The sequence below is a fragment of the Pollicipes pollicipes genome, unplaced genomic scaffold, assembly GCF_011947565.3.
Source record: "Pollicipes pollicipes isolate AB1234 unplaced genomic scaffold, Ppol_2.1 Scaffold_7261;HRSCAF=8764_pilon_pilon_pilon, whole genome shotgun sequence".
Lineage (NCBI taxonomy): Eukaryota > Metazoa > Arthropoda > Thecostraca > Pollicipedomorpha > Pollicipedidae > Pollicipes > Pollicipes pollicipes.
This window is the reverse complement of record NW_023597054.1, coordinates 32,483,990-32,506,224: the sequence shown is the minus strand read 5'-3', so window position 1 is coordinate 32,506,224 and position 22,235 is coordinate 32,483,990. Positions and strand designations below refer to the sequence as shown.

The 22,235-nt window shown below is 56.6% G+C and overlaps 1 protein-coding gene across 1 annotated transcript in view; it reads right to left on the bottom strand.

Moving 5' to 3' along the window:
• LOC119111313 (mucin-5AC) overlaps positions 1 to 22,235 on the bottom strand; it is a 141,675-nt gene that overhangs the window by 68,056 nt on the left and 51,384 nt on the right. The window contains exons 5-8 of the mRNA XM_037235126.1: positions 16,142 to 16,332; positions 8,384 to 8,508; positions 2,145 to 2,324; positions 232 to 337 (exon numbers count right to left, since the gene is read on the bottom strand). Of these exons, the coding sequence (XP_037091021.1) occupies positions 232 to 337; positions 2,145 to 2,324; positions 8,384 to 8,508; positions 16,142 to 16,332 (602 nt within the window). The remainder of the gene's footprint in view (positions 1 to 231; positions 338 to 2,144; positions 2,325 to 8,383; positions 8,509 to 16,141; positions 16,333 to 22,235) is intronic.

Genomic DNA, 22,235 nt, shown 5'->3' with positions numbered 1-22,235 from the left:
CTCTCTCTCGCCCCTGTCTCACACCGGCACGCACGCGCGCCGGGCGCCACTGCTGGCAGTGTGTCGGTCCGCTGACCGGCGCCCGGCCGATCCCCGTGAAAGACGCACACTCGGTGCGCGCGCACATCGTCACTGCGAAGGCGCCCCGTGCACCCGCTGGTATCACCGCCATCGCGCCGGCCGCTCAGAAGGTCGTCGGGGTCGTCGTCGAAATTGTCCACCTTTTCCGACTCCAGCCGGCGGCCGAGCCGTGCGGTCCCGAGTAGTCGCTGCGCCAGCTGTCGTAGATGTTGTAGTTCTTCATATCATTGTTCTTCGTCTCGCGGCTGGCGGAACGCTGCGGCGAGAGGGGGCGGGTCAGGATAGTGGCGCGGGAGGGCCAGAGCCCGCTCAGTGCAGCTGGACACGGGTCCGGAGTACTCGGCCGAGGCTTTCCGCGCGGGTGACGCCCGGTCACGGCATGAAGAATAAATACTCCAACAGGGGAGCATAACCTTGATCACTATAAAAAAACATTGAAAAGCTACCACGCTAAACGCAACGTCTGGTTTGATTCGTTCGCCGCCCTGGACAAGAGGCATCGTTGCGCTTGGTGCCGATATACCCGCCGACCTGGGTCAGGTTATCCCGCGAGAGGTTGCTGTCACCGGGGAGGAAGTTTTCTAAGACACCTCGTAACCAAAGAGTCTCGAGGCCCCCACACCATACCAACTTCCCTGAGGAGTGAAGCATCGCTCCCGTAGGATGGTTTAACAGAATATGTTTGCTATTGATTACCAGTTGTTAGCAAACTAATGATCGGGAAATCCAACCATGTTCAAAATACGATACACTGAAATTGACCCACAAAAGTTACGGATAACCTAGGCACAAGACGAGCGTCTGCATTCGAGTCAACCTGATCAATTTATTATTGAATTTTAAACTTGGACAAGAGCATACTACACGGCGTTAAACGATACAAGAACGGTTTGCCATCACCTAAGAGGCACAGTGTGGTACTGACGTCACGGCAAAGACCGGGACATTTCACGCAATTTAAGAGCACGAAACTCGTGCGTCAACAAGATCAGAGAAGCGCGTCGCGCACTGTGACAGTCACGGCGGTGACCACGGACCCGCCAGCTTGGCCAGCGACCTCCGGGGGAGAGAGAACTCCTAGTGTTAAGGACAATTTCTGAACCGTCACAAAAGGCGGGCAGGCAGGGCCATGATTTTTTACGCATGTCAGGCAGTCAATTTGACGGTGGTGCTTAGCTCGATGCTGAGTTCACAAAACGCGACGTCAATAGTGAAGGCTTTCGCGGCTTTTTGCATCTATGTGTGCATCAATTCACAGTCTTCGCCTTTGCCTTACCTCGCTTGAGCGTCATTCTTCTCCTGGTCTGACTACGGCGGGGTCGGTTCGCAGTAGGTCATGAACAGAGACCACGTAAGGTACGCTCTCCAACCGATGTGATTTGTGTCGCCTAAACCTTGTGCTCGACACAGTTGCGCGTTTGATGAAATGCCCCAGGCCATGCCAGGTTAAGCGGGCGGTCGCACACCGGCAAGTGTGGCGTCGTGCCCAACCGGTCTACCCACGAGAAATTTGACATCAGCGCATTGGAGCCACACAAATTTGACAGCCAGGCATTGGTGCCACTCTGGCGGGGAATGTGCCCACAGCCGCTCCGGCATTTTAACGCGCCTGGGTTGGACCAATGCCCGTTGGGATTGCTTTCACGCTGGCATGCAAATGCCGCTCTGGACATTTTACATGACTTCATTAGACTGTAGTCTGACTCTGCACACGACCCCGGGTCCCTCTCCTCCTCTCCACTTCCAGCGCCGCCCGCCGACGTCACGCGGACCCGTTACGGGTAAGTACGCAAATTTTCACAGGGAGGGGTAGGGTAGGTCCCAAGCACACCACTCCCGTCCCCTCGCCACGGCGACCTCTCCACCTCACATTTAAAACCTATGTCTATCACTGGGACGACCCCTGAGCACCCGCCGCCCGACCGTCAGCTGTACCCTCGCCGGATCCCTCACCACCCAGCTTCCAGCTCTCACCAGCTGTCGACCCCTGAGCATCCCCCCCCCCCCCCGACAGACAGCTGTACCTTAACCGAATCCCTAGCCAGCCAGCTCCCAGCTCTCACCAGCCGTCGGTCGTAGGTGACCTTGTCATTGTTCCAGGCGTCGTCCGGGTCGTACACATCGTCGGCGCCGTAGTTGTCGACGCCGGCCATGTGGCTCTTGTCCAGCTCGTTCAGCATATCGGCCGTTAGCGGCACGGTGGTGCGCGGCGCCCGGCCTCGCCTCTTACGCCGGTTCCACATCTGAAACAGCGGCGAGCAAGAATGAATGGTCGGCGCCCGGCCTCGCCTCTTACGCTGGATCCACATCTGATTCAGAAGCCCTCACTCACACAGGGTTGGCTCGGAAGCCTGGATGCGGTCTGACTGGTCATCCGCAGGCAGGGCTTTACACGCTCGCACCAGCACATAGAATGGAACTATCGCGGCCCCGGCGCGATATTCCCTCGAACCACAACGACGTCGTGCCCGAAAATCCTCGACGCGTGAGAAGACGCGAGAAGCTCGTGGCGGCAGTTCGATTTCGTATTTCCGCGGGCACAGGCCGGCTTGGCGGCAGTGGTGCGCGAAACCCTCCAATTGTGCCGGGATCCCTTCTCTGAAGACACAAACCAGCCGTGCAATCATGCCCACATGGAGAGCCACCGTGGCAAATCCTGTCCAATTATCTTTATCGCCCGAGGACTCGGGCTTGGATCGTTTGTCGCCACCGAACTGCTCTCTGAAGGCATGGTGTCATCCTCCTGGCAAATTGAAGACCCTCTGGAAGCGGTCCTGAACTGTGCAATTAAAACTATCTAAAAACACGCCATGCAAACAAGTGTTAACCGGGTGCACACGCATACCTCTCCTGTGACACACACTCAACCATCCGGATAGCCAAATTTCGAAACTTGCTTTTTAATATCCGCGAAATTGCCAAACGTACTCTCCAGTACGATTCCGAATTTTGGAATGGATTCAGCTAAGCCCTTTTCTGAAGCAGACAGTTTCACTCGCCACACATCAGCCGTCCGGGACAAGCAATCTACGCCCCAAGGAACACTATCTCGGACGAGGGTTGCCGTTCCTCAATCTATTGAGCCCACGCCGGCTTTTGGGAAGAGACGCGCAGCGAAGCTGCCACCGAGGGCGGCGCCAACTTTTCGAGCAGCTCCTCACCGAATGGGATGAGCTCAATTGGCCCTCTGGACCGGTTCGACACTGTCTACAGCCCTCCAAGTTTGCTCAGGCGTCGTCAGAGAGCGCTGGCCAGCGTCGTCACGGCAGCGGCGCTGCCGGGCCGGGCCTGTGTCGAGCGGCCTGCCGCCGGGCGGGGCGCACCACTGCCAGGCCGAGGGCCACAGAGCCGCGGGCCGACGGACAGCTCAGCTGGCCGATCAACCGACCGGCTGGCCCGATCAGACAGATCCATATCCGCCATAACGTGAACAGAGTTGGGCCCGGGTCGGCGCTGCCGGCTGGTGGTGGGGCGGACCGGCGCTAGGCCCGGTCTCGCACCATTTGCAGCTGTCAGCGGGTGCCACGGTCCGCCGGGGCCGAGCGCACGACGCCACTCTCCGCCCACTTGGCCTCCGCGAGCGCGGCGCTAATGGCGCCCGCTGCTGGAGGTCCCCAGGGCCACCTCGTTCCGTGCACGCCGCCTGCCATCGAGGTCCCCCGTCAGACTCAGGCCCTCAGCAAAGGTCTGAGAAAAGCACGGCTCATCGCGCACCCAGACCGAGCTGTCGGCCGCAGCGAAGCGCTAATCGCCGCCATGGCAACCGCCAGGAAGCAATAGAGCTGCTCTGAGAAGCGGAAATCAGAGCGCATCTATCTGCGTACTTCAGCGTTGACGATAACGTTTCCGCCGAGTCTGAAACCGTTCCGACTAGAAGTTATGCACACTGATTAGCCTATTTTCTCGAAGGAGTTCTGCTTTCGAGCTGAACTCCGAGGAGCCGCCTGCCGTGGTGGGGAGGGAGAGGCAGGGGTTCTGGATTAGCATGATAACAAGTCCAGCCGCGTCGCCAGAAGTCGCCAGCTGCCGGCTCGTGGTTCAGCCGCATCGGCAGAGGTCGCCGGCTGTCAGCTGCATGGATGCCATGACGGCGCCACCACTTTTTACCGGCGCGACGCCGCGGACGTGTACACATCTCCGGAACGGGGGCAGCACGACAGCGACGGCGCGGCTGGGGCGGGGTCGGCGAGGCCGCACCCGGCCGTCGGCGACGCTGACAGCGAACGTCCGCGTGTGGCCGACTCGCTGCCACCCGCCGGCTGTCGGCGGGCGACTCGGCACGCTCAAGGCTGGCGGCCTGGCCATCCGGCGTGTTGACCAGCTGTGGGAGCGGTAACCGGCGGTCCGGCGGCCACGCTATGCCGTGCCAGGCGTGTGACCCGAGCTGGCCAGCTTTCTCCCGGAGTGGTGGCCATACCGACCGACGGGACCCACGCTGGCTCGGTCACCTCAGGGAGCCCGTCTGCGGGGGTGCCGGAAAGAAGCTATCATACGGTGAAATGGACTGCAGAACGTAAATCAGTGGATGTGTGTTCGTGAAAATTCATCGGTCAGATGGAGTGGTTTAAGAAAAAAATTGACATTTTGTGCGCGCTTGGCCAGGGAATGTTCGTTCTCATCTGTATAGACGTTGTCTTAGTTTTCAGAGAAGCCATCAAATCCTTTTGATTTTTTTCGTCACTGGGCAGAGCTTGCGAGGATCCAGCGCATAAAGTGACCTGAGCACGGGTCAATATAATACTATATATCATGAACATCACCGAGCAGACCACCACCGGCCCATTACAAAGAGCTCACACGGGCAGAAACGCACTGAAAGTGAGGAAGGAAGATGGAGTCAGAAAGTGTTTCATCATGAGAGAAGCTAATTCATGTATTAGTAAGTGTGTGCATGAAAGATGATAAAATCGCGTATTTAGAGAAACGTCCAAACATATGCTATAGGGAATGCTCCCCATTTGAAGGCATTTAAGTAAACATCAGATAAAAGGAAACATACTCACTTTTAACTATTCGTATACTTTAAGTGAAAAAGATTACTCTTGGCACCAAAATTTATCTATTTAATAAATATGCTCCTCAATAAGTGAATGTTTGATTGCATCATAGACCGTTTGTATGACGTGGAGATACTGTCAAACTGGCAGTGCTAAATTGCCACTTACTTATAGTACTTCAAACTCATCGAAAGATGGCAGCACGGGTTGGCACTGTTCGCTGAGCCAAATATTGTTATGTGCTCATGTTTTGGTCTTTTCTCGTGGTGTTCTTGCATAATTATTCGTGAGTTTAAGATGCTTACTGGCATTGCTATTCTCGGTTATGACGCTATTCTTAATTCACTCGATTACAAGTCTTATTTCCATAATAGCCAGCAACTGAGGAAGCCATGTCTAACCGAGCTTTGATATATATATATATATATATATATATATATATATATATATATATATATATAGAATTTAGCCCAAAACGAGGTTCGTGATTGACGCTTGTACAGCTTGCTCAGCATCGTGGAGAGCCAATCGATATACACTTTAATTGGAAATCTCGCTCACGGACGCCAGATCTGAACGGCTGGAGGATAATATTTTCCTAGTTTTGAACGCCGCCTGGACTGTGAGCTGGCAGCATTTGCATGACGTTGCTATGACGTCATGCACGCCTGGGTAGCCTTGAAATAATTTGCACGAAACAAATCTGCACATCTTCGCGGGCGCATGGCCAGAAAATGTTTGTTTTCAGACCTTCAAAATGTTTGTTTTGGCTCAAAACTATATACAAATGTGAAACACTGCCTTAAAAGACACAACAAATTTATTGCGCGGCGTTGAACATTTTCGGAACATTTAAGGAACAAATGGTGCTATTTCTTCTCCTTTGAAAACACCCCCGGATGATAGTTTATAGAATATACATAGAAACAACCCGGCAGTCATACCATGCAAGCGCAGGATGTGTCTGGCAGTGTAAAACGACAGGCCATCCCGAGTGGGGACATCTTAAATCTCCCCATGTGAGGCCTCGTTCCACTTGTCGCCCCATGCTAGTGAGCCACGGCCCCATGATACGACTCGTCCACGTGAGCGACCATTCCATGTCACGCCCCGCCCGCGTTAGCCACCATTCCATGTCACACCCCGTCCGCGTTAGCCTCCATTCCATGTCACGCCCCGTCCGCGTTAGCCACCATTCCATGTCACACCCTGTCCACCTGAGCCACCGTCCCATGTCACATCCTGTCTGCGTGAACCAAGACCCCATGTCACGCCCCATCCGAGTGACCCAAGCCCCCATGACACGCCCAGTCCGCGAAAACCATAACCCACGTCACACCCTGCCCGGGTGAGGCACGATCCCATGTCACGCCGTGTCCGTATGAGCCATGGCCCCATGCCATGCCCCGTCCGCGTGAGTCATCCGCATGTCACGCCCCGTCTGCGTGACCCTGTGCCCCAAGTCACACCCCGTACGCGTGAGCCATCGTCCCATGTCACGCCCCGTCTGCATGAGCCACGGCCCGACGTCACGCCCCATCTGCGTGAGCCACGTCCTGATGTCACGCCCCATCTGCGTGAGCCACGGCCCGATGCCACGCCTCGTCCGCGTGATGCGGCCTGGGTGAAGCGGCGTCTGCCGGCCGCGGTGACGAAGCCGGCGCTTGGCACCGGCCAGATCGTATCAACGCGGAACTCTCGGACGGCAGCGGGTTCCGTTCAAGGCTGACCACGCCCGACGGTTAGCTGCGGGCCAGCGGTGGGCGCCAGTGGCAGCGGCTCCCTCGCGCAGCACTGGGCCGGGCGAGCTCATAGCGTATCGAGCCCGCACACTGCAGATACGTCACCAATCACATACGAGAGCCACCGAGTCCCAGGACTGCTGGGGTAGATCAGATGATAAATTTACGGTCGACTTTTGGCACTAAATCTCGTCTGATTAACGTCGAGCTCGGCTGGGTGAAGTTACGCCGATGCGTGAGTTAGAGCGCGCCGCATCCATTTTTCGCGAAGAATCAAAGGACAGCCAGCGAGGTAGCTTGCATTCTTTTTCACTTAAACTTGCTCAGGAAACCGTGGAGTTTGCGAAGACCCACGTTACTGGACACTTTCGCCTAGTAATGAAATGCTACGGCAGGATGATTTAGACGACAGTTAAACGCCGTCCTTCAACGCCGCGGAGACAATCGCATTTGCGCAGCAGCACTATAAAGCAGCAGAACCGGGCGCGGGGTCCGGCCGATGGCAGACGTCCTCGCCAGTCGGCTCGTTCGCGGCCCAACAGTCCCATTACACTCTCAAAGCACACCGACAGCTCACCTGAGCGGGGCGACACGGAAGCAACAAGGTTGTTCCGCCCGCTATTGCACACGCTGTGAGCCCGCCAGCGTACATCAGCCTCCCTCAGCCGGTGGCCAATGGAACGGCAGGGGCTGCCCCGCTGGCCTGGGCTGAGAGGACTGGTGCGCCCCACCGGGTTCTCCACTCTGTGTGCTGGTCCTGCCCGTGAACCGCCCCTGGTAGGACAGAGGGAGCCACCAGCCTGGATGGGGGGGGGGGGGGGGGGGGGTAAGGCCGGGGAGGAGATCGGACGAGCGTGGGACGGAATGGACGGGCTACGGACGGAGTGGATGTGACTGGAAATGGGCTGGGGCTGAGCTGGGCTGAGATCGTGAATGAAGTGGACTGAGCTGGGGATGTAGGAGCCGAACACGTTGTGATATTGGGGCGGAGCAGGCTGGAATGGGTGAAAGCGCAGTGAGATGGCTTGAGCGGAGTCGCTTCGGAGCTGAACGGACTCGTCTGATACTCAGGGGCTCGACTGGACTCGTCTGGGTTGCAGGAACTCAACTGAACTCATTTGGAAGCAGGATGACCTGGGCTCGGAGGGACGGTAGGCCAGATTCCGGGTGGAATGATGTCATCTCGGGGAGAGGTGGAGTGGACTTGAGTACAGCGGTCACCCGCCCCCGCGTGGAGTAATCTCATCTCGGGGAGAGGCGGAGTGGACTTGAGTACAGCGGTCACCCACCCCCGCGCGGAGTAGTCTCATCTCGGGGAGAGGTGGAGTGGACTTGAGTACAGCGGTCACCCACCCCCGCGTGGAGTAATCTCATATCGGGGAGAGGCGGAGTGGAATTGAGCACAGCGGTCACCCGCCCCCGTGTGGAGTAATCTCATCTCGGGAAGAGGTGGAGTGGACTTCAGTACAGCAGTTACCCGCCCTGTGTGAAGTGATCCCATCTCGGAGAGGGGCGGGTGGGCTTCAGTGCAGCAGTTAGCCGCCCCTGTGCCAAAACACTCACCAGCACGATACCAAAGATGAGCATGAAGAGGAGCGCGGTGAGACCGATGACGATGACGGCGATACTCCACTCTGGGATCAGGTAGTTCGCCTCCGCCTTGGCCAATACAGGCTGGGGCTTTTGGACTGCAACACAGACACCGTTCACAAACCGTTAGCATGCTGCCTACTGCTCAGCATCGGGTTTTATGTACTCCACGATCGCGATAGTCTATCAACATCCGCATGTCTACACGCATGGCAAGTTTACCAGACAAGATTCGAAAATAGCCATTGTTGGGCATTGATCCGGAGTCGTCGTCCATCTCTCTGACATGAGATTGATGGAGGTTGTAACTATCACGGCAATCGTCCCGCACAATCATATGCGAATCCCAAATGCCCTCACAATGGGGTGCCGGCGTGGTCCAGGGTTCGAAAGTGGGCCGAAGCATTTACATGATCACCTGATCAGTAGTGTCTAGTGAGATGTAAAACAACCAATTATGACCATGCACGATCCGCAAATCGGTATATATAAAAACGGTAAAAAACGGTATATCACGCTTGGCAGTTCACCGACAGTGTTTTTGGTATATATCACGTCTGCGTTTCTTGGCTGAAATCTGGGCAGTGCCAGCCTAAGACTGACAGTACTGATTGCCGGCGAGGCTGAGCCTGTCTTTGCCAGGTGAGTTAAGTTTCCATGACCCGGCCAGGTCAGGCTGATCACGTACAGTCCGCAGCATCTTTTTTGAGGAACGCAGCGCACGTCGTCACGCCCTACTACGGAGCCCCAGCGACTGCACTGACCATGTTAGCGCTCAGGGGCCATGGGAGCATTTAACGGCACAACGACTTGAAACAAATGGCACACCATTTACAAGGTGCATCCATTACAGGGTGTACAGGCACGAGGTATACACTTCGATGGCAACAACTACAAATCACGCGCCACTTGATCTTTATTAGGCACACCACTTGATTTTGACCGCCAGTGGACAGCGTATCGAAGCGAACTATAATTCGAGCAGTTCGTTATTTGCGAACAATCAGCGCATTAACCATAATGTACTCATCTTCGCCGGTCATGATATTGTTGATGGCGAAGAGACAAAACAATGCAGTTAATTGTTGTGTCCCAGGCCCAGATATGCACCAATGCGACAACATCCCTGTTTACATTGGAAAATAAATGGTTGCCAGATTGGAACAAATAGTGCCAATAATAATTACCTCGGTTTTTCCTTTGGGCAGGCATTGGGAATTATCAAAATTTGTTCTGCAAGTGCGTTTGTGCTCTTTACCTCACACCCAGGCTGTACAACTGACTGCAATAACTTCAACACCTTGAATGAGTTTCAAGACGCATAAATACCTCGTAAAAACATGTTCTCATGTCGAGTATCGTCGTTCTAGAGCTTAAAAACCGTGGTACTCATTAAAATGATATTCTGAACAATGGCTGACTGCATCAAATATTGCGAGATGATCTAAATGGGTAACATTTAACGCGAAATAATAATCTCTATTGTCTCCTTACTCGTCCAATACTGAGAAGGATTTTTAACTGGTTTCAGGTTGTCTTGAAATTGCAGCAGTTCTGCTAACGGTGCCATGGGCTCCCAAAGAGGCGAGGTCGTTGGCCGTGAGAGCCGTGCTTGGAAATTACGCGGCCCTGTGCGGCTGTCACGCTTGCTAGAAGCTAATATTTTTGTGACTGCCGATCGCAGGTTCACGCAGTTGTTGGCGCGGAATGCGAGTTTTTAAAATGTGTGCTGTGCAAGCTATTGAACATTTCCGTGCAAACCGGTCGGGCTTATTTTACCTGCGACATAGCAATATCGAAGCGATTTCACCTCCCCCACCTCCCCTCCACCTCACCTCCTAACATAGAAACCAAGAAGCTTCCAGGTTGTGAAATGACTGAAGAATGCGGCTCCAAGCCGGGTCCAGATCTCGCCGGCCCAACATCACAGCGGTACGGGACCAACGGAGGAGAAAACGGACAGCGCACCAGCGAAGGTGGGGCGTCGATCTGTGCGGATCAGACACGCGCTGGCGTGCGCATGGAACATGGACCTGCGCTTTGGGACAGGTTTGTGGATTCATGTCAGATCTCGACAAGCAGAATAGATGAACAGGTAAAACCAAAAGTGCGGTGTAGGAAAATGTACGGCTGCAAGTCACGAGCAGGTCCTTAAACCGTCCAACTCATACATGGACGTGCTAGTAATCGACCGAGAGCGGCGAATGCTTCCTTTTCCGAGACCGATCTCAAGTATAAGCGCTATGCCCTATACCCGAGAGGGATTGGGCCCAAACACTGCACAGGCATATTGACCTGTTTGTTGTGACCAATAGCCACTGGAAACCCTCGCTTTTTCATAGTGGGTATTTTGGTCGCAGTTGCCAAAACCATGCATCACCGCACATTTTCTTAATTCGCGGGTTAAATGTCCAAGCCTAATGAGTCTCACAGCCACTCATAGGTAGCCACGTTTCAAGGAATATCATTCGTCAATTAGCAGCATCTGCTGCATCAGCTGCATCAGCGCACCTTTGCCTGCTGAATTCTCATGAAAGGTAGACCAACGCCTTGATTAAACCCACTGGAATCGAATACCGAAGGTAACTGGCTCCGTTATATTTTCTGACATCGACTGCAGGATAAAGCTGAAAACGCTTACATCTGTTTTCGCTTTGCTCGCCTCGCACTACGCAATGCGTCCCGCTGGGCTCGTGCTGTTCTGAGCTAAAAACACGCCGGATCTACACATATCCTTATCGATCATTGACAGGCTGCGTGCTGAGACAGCTCTCGATCGACAGCGACCATTATCAGGCGTCAAGCAGCCAACTGGGGAAGGGATTTGGTGCTGGCTCAGTTCTCGAGGTCACGCGTGAGAGCCCATGAGATTCTGCATCCGATTCTGCCAATGTCATGTGATGATGGTTAAGTGGTGTTGCTTCCGTCTGGGCCCAAGGTGGGCTCGGTGTTTGCGCATCGTTAACAGGTAAACCAACGGGCTTATTCCCGAGGCCACAACAGCGCAGGTGTGCCTGGACTCCGTAAACAGTGGATTCAAAACCAAAGCGTGTGACGTAAGCTCATCGCGTGGAAAACGCAAGCCGAAACTGCTAAAAAAACAACGTTAAATTAACGAACGAAAAGTCCAACAACTCCAACACAGCAGCCGCGAGGCAGCCGCGGCCGCCCTGGTGCCGATCGGCTGCCTCTGCCGCTGGGAGCTGAGCCTGCTCCCGACGACCGGCGCCGGCAGCACAGAGCCGCCACCAGCGGGAGACACTGCATCAGCGGGAGTGGTGACGGCACGCCGGTGGGGACGGTGACGCTGCGCCAGCGGGATAGCGGCGTTACGCCAACGGAGGCGGCGACGGTACGTCCGAGAAATGGTGAGGCTAAACCGATTGCGACGGTTTCGAAATATTTTCGTGTCCGACGGTGCCGGAATTCGGGTGCTGACGATGCGTCCAAGCGCCTTAGTTGAGCAAGCAAGGTTCGACAAAGCTGTTGACCATCTGCTGATAGCTGACGGGCTCTGACGGAAGGAGGTCCGTCGGCTGACAGAGAGCTGTTGGCTGGCGGACCGGTGACGGTGCCAGTAGCTGAGGGCTCCGCACAGGGCGGTAGGCTGGCGGACCCGTGACGGTGCCAGCAGCTGAGGGCTCCGCACAGGGCCGAAGGCTGGCGGGCCCGTGACGGTACCAGTAGCTGAGGACTCCGCACAGGGCCGAAGGCTGGCGGACCCGTGACGGTACCAGCAGCTGAGGACTCCGCACAGGGCCGAAGGCTGGCGGACCTGTGACGGTACCAGCAGCTGAGGACTCCGCACAGGGTCGTAGGCTGGCGGACCCGTGGCGGTACCAGTAGCTGAGGACTCCGCACAGGGTCGTAGGCTGGCGGACCCGTGACGGTACCAGCAGCTGAGGACTCCGCACAGGGCCGAAGGCTGGCGGACCTGTGACGGTACCAGTAGCTGAGGACTCCGCACAGGGCCGTAGGCTGGCGGACCCGTGACGGTGCCAGTAGCTGAGGACTCCGCACAGGGTCGTAGGCTGGCGGACCCGTGACGGTACCAGTAGCTGAGGACTCCGCACAGGGTCGTAGGCTGGCGGACCCGTGACGGTACCAGTAGTTGAGGACTCCGCACAGGGCGGTAGGCTGGCGGACCCGTGACGGTGCCAGCAGCTGAGGGCTCCGCACAGGGCGGTAGGCTGGCGGACCCGTGACGGTACCAGTAGCTGACTGACTCGGGAGAGAGCCGGTCGCTAACCGTAGCGAGATGGAGTCAGCAGCAGACGGGCTGCAGTCGGTGGTAGACACGGCTCAGTCTGGGACCGCCAGGCTGACCAGAGCGGACAAGACGGCGCGCTGACACCTGCTGCTGGTGCGGACCGGCCCGACTGCCGGACCACAGCCCGCCCTCTGCCTCTGGACTGCCTGCCCAGCTCCGCCGCCAGCCAGCGCGCACTGGGCTGGCTCTTCAGATCCTCTGCCAGGCAGCGCACACCGGGCTGGCTCTCCAGCTCCACTGCCAACCAGCACACACCGGGCTGGTTCTCCAGCTCCTATGCCAGCCAGCGCACACCGGGCTGGCTCTCCAGCTCCTCTGTCAGGCAGCGCACACCGGGCCGGCTCTCCAGCTCCTCTGACAGCCAGCGCACACCGGGCCGGCTCTCCAGATCCTCTGCCAGCCAGCGCACACCGGGCCGGCTCTCTAGCTTCGCTGCGCGCTCGCGTTGGTCCATGGGCGATGTTACGGGAGTGATCGCAGGCTTCATGTAGCCCCGTTTTCCGTGAGAATAAAACGGTAGTCGTGTGGTGTTGCATGAAAATGCCGGACCCGGAACTTGCGTTGATTCCTAGTTAAGGTACGGAACAATAGGACATGTCACATCAAATCAGCGTTTTGGTGATCGGTGACGACGCATCGATGTCTTTTGTTTCTTCTTATGGAAGGCACAAAGCAAAAAAAAGTTGCAAAACTTAGCAGAAACAAAGCCATAAAACCGGATTTCCCGTTTTTGTCACTTGAATGCATTACAAAAATGCAGTCGGAGTACGCCAGCTGGGACACCAGCGGTGGAGCACCAGTTAGGCTCAGAGAGGAAGTAATGTCATGTAACATATGTGTTAACGCACAGCTACAATACACAGCTTAATGGGTAGATACATCTCTGGCATGGACATCCGTTTAATCAGAATTCGTGACAATGGTTTGGGCTGGATGTGATAACAGCCGATCCTTTTAGGATATAATGGTGGCTGAGATGTCAAGCGTCTCGGCCAGGGACATGGCGCTGATTGCGGCGAAATCGTAACTCTGCAAAATGACTGCTCGCGCTATTGCTTCCCAGATAACCACAGGCAATATTACTTCCCTCAAAAGGTACAATACGGGCAGCTGCTTATCTGGGCCTTAACAAATAGCGCAGCTATCTTTATTCGCTTCTAAAAAAGTACGCGTACGGTGAAAAGGACACAGCTTGCGGTGATGTTTGTCGTCGCAGCGCTGAATTTATCACGAGCGTATTCGCGACTGACTCACAGGCCTGTCAGCTAAAAATTTAACAAAATATTGAGTGTTGCAACCGACAGAACCGAGAACGTCGATCTGACGTAGTCAAATTCATGCAATCACAGCCGCGCTAGAGCGCAGAGGGCCAAGCTAATCTAATGAAAAAGCGCAACCTGGCGCAGCCGGGCCGCACAGTCGCGCCGCGCGACCGATCAACCCCCAGGCCGGGCCCTGTCGCAGGCGGGCCTTAGAGTCGCACCGCGCGACCGGTCAACCCCGGGTCGGGCCCCGATGCAGGCGGGCCCCAGAGCCGCGCCGCGTGACCGGTCAACCCCCGGGCTGGGACCTGTCGCAGGCGGGCTTTAGAGCCGCGCGGCGCGACCGGTCAACCCCCGGGCTGGGCCCTGTCGCAGGCGAGCCCCTGAGCCGTGCCGCGTGACCGGTCAACCCCCGAGCTGGGACCTGTCGCAGGCGGGCCTTAGAGCCGTGCCGCGTGACCGGTCAACCCCCGGGCTGGGCCCTGTCGCAGGCGAGCCCCTGAGCCGTGCCGCGTGACCGGTCAACCCCCGGGCTGGGCCCTGTCGCAGGCGAGCCCCTGAGCCGTGCCGCGTGACCGGTCAACCCCCGGGCTGGGCCCTGTCGCAGGCGAGCCCCTGAGCCGTGCCGCGTGACCGGTCCCCCCGGGCTGGGCCCTGTCGCAGGCGAGCCCCTGAGCCGTGCCGCGTGACCGGTCAACCCCCGGGCTGGGCCCTGTCGCAGGCGAGCCCTGAGCCGTGCCGCGTGACCGGTCAACCCCGGGCTGGGACCTGTCGCAGGCGAGCCCCTGAGCCGTGCCGCGTGACCGGTCAACCCCGGGCTGGGCCCTGTCGCAGGCGAGCCCCTGAGCCGTGCCGCGTGACCGGTCAACCCCCGGGCTGGGCCCTGTCGCAGGCGAGCCCCTGAGCCGTGCCGCGTGACCGGTCAACCCCCGGGCTGGGCCCTGTCGCAGGCGAGCCCCTGAGCCGTGCCGCGTGACCGGTCAACCCCCGGGCTGGGACCTGTCGCAGGCGGACCTTAGAGCCGCGCGGCGCGACCGGTCAACCCCCGGGCTGGGCCCTGTCGCAGGCGAGCCCCTGAGCCGTGCCGCGTGACCGGTCAACCCCCGGGCCGGATCCTGACGCAAGCGGGCTATTGGCGCAGATCACGCCGGGAGGCCCGTCGACATGACCGGCCCATTCACGGCGGCATATTGGCATCGATCAGCCGCACGCGGTCTCGCGCCGCCGTGCCGCCGCCGCTCGCGGCTCGTCGTAGGGTCGGGTGGCGCGCCGATGCCGGCTGCAGGGTCGGCCCGTCTGACTCAGACGCGCCGTCGATATATGGCCGACCTCCGACTGTCGCGTTCGAGATGTCGCCGGAAACAGCGCCGCTGCTCAGAAGTCGAGGAAAACAAACACAGGCCGCGCAGTCCGAGACAAATGGCATTGGGTCGTGTCTCATTTTAGCGAGCAACGTCGGGAAGGTCTGCCTGCTCACCGCCCCGCTCGATTGTGGTCGATAACGGAGCCTGCAGGCGACAGAAGGGTGCCGGGGCCCGGCCCGGGCCTGGCGTCTGTGACGGTACAGATCTATTGCGTTGTCACGCCACGTTCCGAGACACGCGACCGTAAAACACTACCGAGGCATCATAATCGATACCGGACGATGGCGTCACAACCTCGCCTGTCGACTTCAGGATAGTTCTACACGGGCCGCGGGCCGCATTGGTCCCGAAGGAACTCTGGCTGGAACGACATGATCAAGCGCTCGCCCAAATATGACGGGACAAACGGGCCGCTGCTTAGTGCGCTATTATTCTGGGAGAAATTAGCTCGCTAACTTTTGGCAGGGTCGTCAGACTAAACTAACCACATTTGTTCAAACTTTGGCAATGCGGCGCAAATCCGATTCCTGCTCGAGAGCTGTTCCATGGACACGGGTATATCAGAGCGAGCTTATTTGAAATGTCAATAGTATGCACATGACATGTCACTTCATTCTGCCAACTTAAAAATCACAAATACACCTATCAGGCGTCAATTTGATACACCACGTGCCGAGTGTAAAACCCTGTGACAGGCCTTGTGCATGCTGCACGTCAGGTCTATGACATGATGTGTAGGCTGTACTCACGCCTCACGCGCGAGTGGCGTCCCTGGGTCCGGCAGCAGCCCACAGACTCAACAGCCTAGCCCAGATGAGCCCAGACCCTCACTCACCCACGAAGTCGTTGAACCCTGCATCGATGGAGAGGCTGCCCATTTGCAGCACCTTCTGCTCAGATCCGTCCGGCATGTCCATCTTCGCCACCGGAAGATTCTCTTGGAACAGGACGTTTACGTCCTGGGTGTTGAGCTCGCCCACCAGGTTGTTGAAGATCAGGTAGTAGTCGGCTATGACGCTTCCCTCACTGGAAAGTGCCAAAGCCGTGTCAGTCGCCGCGCTGCTGTTCACACCGCGCGCACACCGGGCTATTGGCTGCAAGGATGCCACTCACCCATAACGCATTTCCCTGCCCAATGTGCGGCGTTTCTAGTCCGAATCATGCGTGAGGTGCCAACGATCACCGTGCACCGGTACCTCCAGACGTCCGTGGTGCGGTCACGGCGGTTCCCTACGCATTGCACTGTCGGCTGGGCTATTGGTCGAGCCGAATCCACACACCGGGAATATGAAAAAGTCGCCTGACACCAGTCGTCCTTACGGGCTGGCAGCGCCATCTGTTGCCGATCGGCGACCAGACCGCCGGTTTAGAACGTGCCAACGAAATGAAATCCCCGGCCGTGCGAAGGACACCGTCCCGTCAGCGAACTGATTATCTCAGCCACCCCGCGCCCGTGACATGCGTAACAGGAGATCCTTAACTGTGACGTCTTAACGACATCCGCCAGTCAGCTCGAGGCGTGACGGAGACAAATAAAAACGGTAGCGGTGCGACGCAGCTAGGGCACAAGACAACTCGGCGCCGGGGAACCACGCACGCCCCGGCCGCTGATAAAACAATGTTCCGAAGCGGAGACGCCTGTGTCGTCAGCGCTTCGAAAGAAGCAGAAATAACGAGCGTCTCGAGTGGCCGGTGCGTCCTCTCAGCCTCGTCGAGGAGGAGGGGGACGGGGAGGGGGGGGGGGGGCACGGTGCGATCATCGCGCCGGCATTGCAATTAGGCGCCGCACTCGCCATCTCTGCCCACGGAGGGCGGACGGCGACACTGGGGACGGGAGGAGATTGCGTCGACCGCCGCGTCAATCGGCGACGATGAGCGGCGACCCACCGACCCGGACACACCCGACCGAGCGACGCGCCGGTGGCGATGACGAACTGCGACAGCGTGAGGCGCCGAGAGCACGTGAATGACACGCCGAGACAGAGCGACAGGTTTGAGTCGATGACACTCTCCGACAGAGTATTGCACCAGAGGCGATGATTCGCTACGACAGAGTGACACTACGGGGACGATAACCCACTACCACAGTGTGACACGCCGGAGACGATGACACACTGCGACAGAGTGACACTCCGAAGACGATAACTCACTATTGCGGAGTGACACTCCAGAGACGATGAACCACTACGACATAGTGACACCCCAGAGAAGATAACCCACTATTGCAGAGTGACACCCCAGAGACGATGACACACTGCGACCGTGTGACACTCCGGAGACGACCCACTACGACAGGGTGACACTCCGGAGACAATTTCACACTGCTACGGAGTAAGGCACTTCGGAGACGATGTCGCATTGCGACAGCGTTTCACTCCGGAACGAGAACATAATGCGACGGATGAACACCCGAAGGGATGACCCCTGCGACAATGACACTCCGGAGACAATGACCAATTACGACAGATGACACTCCCTATACAATTACCCATTAACGACGAATGACACTCCGGAGACGATGGCCCACTAGACAAGATGGCATTTCCGGAGACAAGGCTACACTGCACAGACTGACACTCTGCATACTGCTGCACTACGACAAGGTAATAGCCAGGGCGATAACCCAGTAGGGCAGAACGATACGCAAGAGGCAATGCCGCAACCCGACCGAGTGATGCGCTAGTTGTAATGAATCACTTCGTTGGATGAATCCGCCAGAGGTAATGACGCGCTCCAACAGAGTGCGAGGAATAATGCAGGGAAGATGCGTCAGAGGTGGTCACATTCTGGACGGGGCTGACAGTGGGTGTCTCACCATGGGACGGCCCTGCAGGGATTTAACACGCGCTCGGTGGGGGGGGGGGTCAAATTGGCCCCCCGAATGTTTTTCCAAAATGATTTCCGAACGGTGCCATACAGCCGCTCCAAACTTCCCGTAGCTATAGAAAATTGAAAAGCGGATCTTTTGATACAAAAAAATCAAATCTACCTTGTAAGGTCGCCGAGCTATGACAGGGCAGTCGGGCCATGGCTGTCAGCAAAAGGCATTTCTAGAGAATCGCTCAATGCGATGCAACAGCGGAGTGTTAAATGGAGCCATAATGTTTGATGTTGATTCTTGGGAAATGCATCAATAAACCCTAGAAATTCAACCAATTTCATTGACCTAGGATCAGCTGTGAATGTCAGAGCGAGGTGAAAAGTAACCTGCTTCTTACTCGAGAGCTCGGTTTTGGAGTACTTTTTGGTGCTCATTTCTTATTTGTTAATGACAGGGACCGCAGTGGGAATGTTCCATGGACTTTTTAAACGTTAGAGTGGATCTCTGGCTCAAAATGATCCAGGCCAACGTTTTGTTCTTAGGAGCACACCACCTAACATAATTTCAGACTCTTAATCGAATGACAAAATAGGAGCAATGTCGTAGTATTTGGTCACAATGACTTTATATGCTCCAAAAAGGTCACTGATCTTTATTGAACACCATCAGCCTTTTGTTTAGAACATATATCTAGTTTTACGGTGGTTGCGTGTGGATTTCTGGGGGCACTGGAGACGCCAATCTGAAGCTTAATCTTGCTTGACCTTACTTGACCCCAGAGTCATGATCCAGGAGCCTCAAATTTTGACGAGGGAATTCATATACAGGCTAACCAACTCTTTGAGTTTGGTGCCCCTGGCTATCTTCATTTTTGAGATCTCAGGGGGTCAAATTGCCCCAGCCCACAGGAGCAAAGGCATTCAACCGGCCATCCGGGCGCGCGTTAATCACAGCAGTCCTCCACACTCAGCGGGAGCATATCTTTCAGGATGTTGACCTCCAGCCACTCACAGAATACAATGCACACAATCACGGACGGTGTCCTGCGGAGCGGCCATGCCGCTCAGCACGTGACGCTGTGACACTGCGGGGTCACATGCGTGCACTCGTACCGACGCGTGAATGAACCACGACCCCAACATCTGGGGACTGGTTATCCCCACACTGCTTCAACATCGGCCAACGTGAAACACCCACGTGATCCCGAGGTGGGTGGAGCGAGGAGGTGGGATATGCAGGCGTCAGAAGAGGCTAGCGTCGACAGATTTGAAGAGCATGGCAGGATTTTGCAGACCTGCCACGACTGCATGCGAGATGGCGTCCGACAACTTCGTGACCCCACGACGGCAGAAATGCAGATAGACCAGCAGAGCAACAACAGGACAGCTGTCGGCTGTCGACCTTAAGCACTGTTGAGAAAATCTGCACGGTACTTAACCGTTTTTAACCATCTTTATCATGTGCTGGGGGTTTCATAACAAGGTTGTTGAACACTACAGTGCAGCTTGTGGTCGGATGGTCTGCACACAAGTGAGATGACGTCACCGAAGCGTCAGCGTATTCGTCCTATAGGGCACTGGCCGTGCGAGCCCAACATCTTTACCTGACGTACAGTCTGCCCAGGGTACCAATAAAGCCATATGCAGATTATTCGGGAGATTTTCTGCCGTCAACCTTGTTGACTTAGCTTTTAAATAAATAATAAATAATAAGGCTCTGCCGAGCAAGCGGTCAGTACCCCATGTCGTTTTCATGGGCAAGTCTAAGCCTTTATTCACCAAAAAGTACGGTGCCAACGAATGAAACCGGTTAATCCAGAACCAACAACCTAATGTGAGGCAAAAAATGACACTTAAGACAAAAAACTTGCCACGATGCCGTTGCTGCACGCTCTTTACTAGGCTGTGCCGTAATACTCATGTCAGGATTTAATCTGATCGTATCGTGCTCCTGAGATTGGGTAACGTCAGACTGAGACGTGGCCTCAGCATGAGAAAACCTCCTATGCAGCCGGATTCTGTCTAAATCGCCATGTCTCACCACAGCAGCTGGGACTGCCGACTCCAGACTGCAGAGGTCGGCGGAGCCGTGTGCAGCCGGCGCCGTCGCGCCGCTGGTGTTCTCAGTTCTCAGCTGGTGTTCTTATCCGACTCATGGCAACGCTCTTTTGTCGCCATCGGCCAGGAGCTATCAGGGCTATTCGGACCCAGTACCGGCCGACCCCTCTGTACTTCGAGTCTGCTGCCGGCCGACGTCAGCCAGAGCCGCTCGGGCCCAGCATACACGGCTGCCGGCCGGTGCCAGTCAGAGCCGCTCGGACCCAGCATACACAGCTGCCGGCCGGTGCTAGCCAGAGCCGCTCGGGCCCAGCATACACGGCTGCCGGCCGGTGCGAGCCAGAGCCGCTCGGGTCTAACATACACGGCTGCCGGCCGGTGCCAGCCAGAGCCGCTCGGGCCCAACATACACGGCTGCCGGCCGGTGCCAGCCAGTGCCGCTCGGGCCAACATTCACGGCCGCTCAGCCGCACACGTCTACGATGGGCCATGACCCGGCGCTGACCCGGCCGTGCGCAACAATGGCGCCCTGCAACGCCCGCCCGTCTATCGCTTGACAGGCGGCGTCGCCCAGCTCGTGCGCGACACTAATGGCAATCAGAGGCGGCTCCGCCGTAATCGGAGCTGTCGCCCTGAGAACCGCCCAAGGGCCCTCTAGCGGCCTGGCTCGACCACCCCTGCCGCTTCTCAAGGCCACCACTGTAGAACGGGCCGCTGGTGATTGGACTGGAAAGACAATGCAGGCCGACTGGTATTCTTGTTGGGTAACACAATTGGTGGGATTAAGCGGTGGCAGTTTCCCCGGGCTTCTGCATCGCGATTCCAGATTTGACGGACGAAAGTCCTTGAGGGCAGCCGGCTGGGGCGATGTCCACAAATCGGCTGGTGAATGGGAAAGGAGCACCTTCATCACCACTGAAAAAGACGGATATTCAGATGGAAATGCGTTATTGAGGCTAGCTGATCCTCTGCATCTAGCTGTGAAAGTTTCAGCTGCGTAAAAATAGTGTTGATCTGGCGATAAATCCGAATATGTTTGTCGCATTGCATCAGTAACTTTGATCGCCTCATATTCTTATGAAATAGTCGGAGTTGAGAAGATTGCGCAAAATAATTCGAAAAATTCTGCAAACACTGAAAAACGTTAGGTGCGCGTCGAACAAATGGCTGATTTTCCAGGTTTGGAAGTCTAGTTGTGAACCTTTCGTCTTTGTGATGTTGCCACTTCGGATCTGGTGATCAAGCATGACACTATCACTGCACAATGCACTGTGCTTCAACTCCGGATACAGTTCCGGAGCGAGCTTTTGTTGAATTAAATTGCCTTTTTCCCAAAACTCAAAAATTCAACTTCAAAGCATTACTTTAAGCTTTTTACGGGCATACTATCCAAAGTCCGGCATTAAAGTTGAAAATGAAAAGGAATGCTCCACGTTTGTACGGGGTTCCAGACTGAAATAGACATTTTGGAGATAATTCGGTGCGGTTCACATCTCTGTCCTTGTTAAGACCCAAAATGTTTCATGCAAAACCCCAACCCAAAACTAATGCCAATCTCCTGCCGCCATCGGCCAGGAGCTATCAGGTCTATTCGGACCCAGTACCGGCCGACCCCTCTGTCGCTCGAGACTGCTGCCGGCTGATGCCAGCCAGAGCCGCTCGGGCCCAGCGTACACGGCTGCCGGCTGATGCCAGCTAGAGCCGCTCGGGCGCAACATACACGGCTGCCGGCCGGTGCCAGCCAGAACCGCCCGAGCCCAGCATACACGGCTGCCAGCCGGTGCCAGTCAGAGCCCCTCGGGCCCAGCATACACGGCTGCCGGCCGGTGCCAGCCAGAGCCGCTCGGGCCCAACATACACAGCTGCCGGCCGACGCCAGCGAGAGCCGCTCGGGCCCAACATACAAAGCTGCCGGCCGGTGCCAGCCAGAGCCGCTCGGGCCCAGCATACACGGCTGCTGGCCGGTGCCAGCCAGAGCCGCTCGGGCCCAACATACACGGCTGCCGGCCGGTGCCAGCCAGAGCCGCTCGGGCCCAACATACACAGCTGCC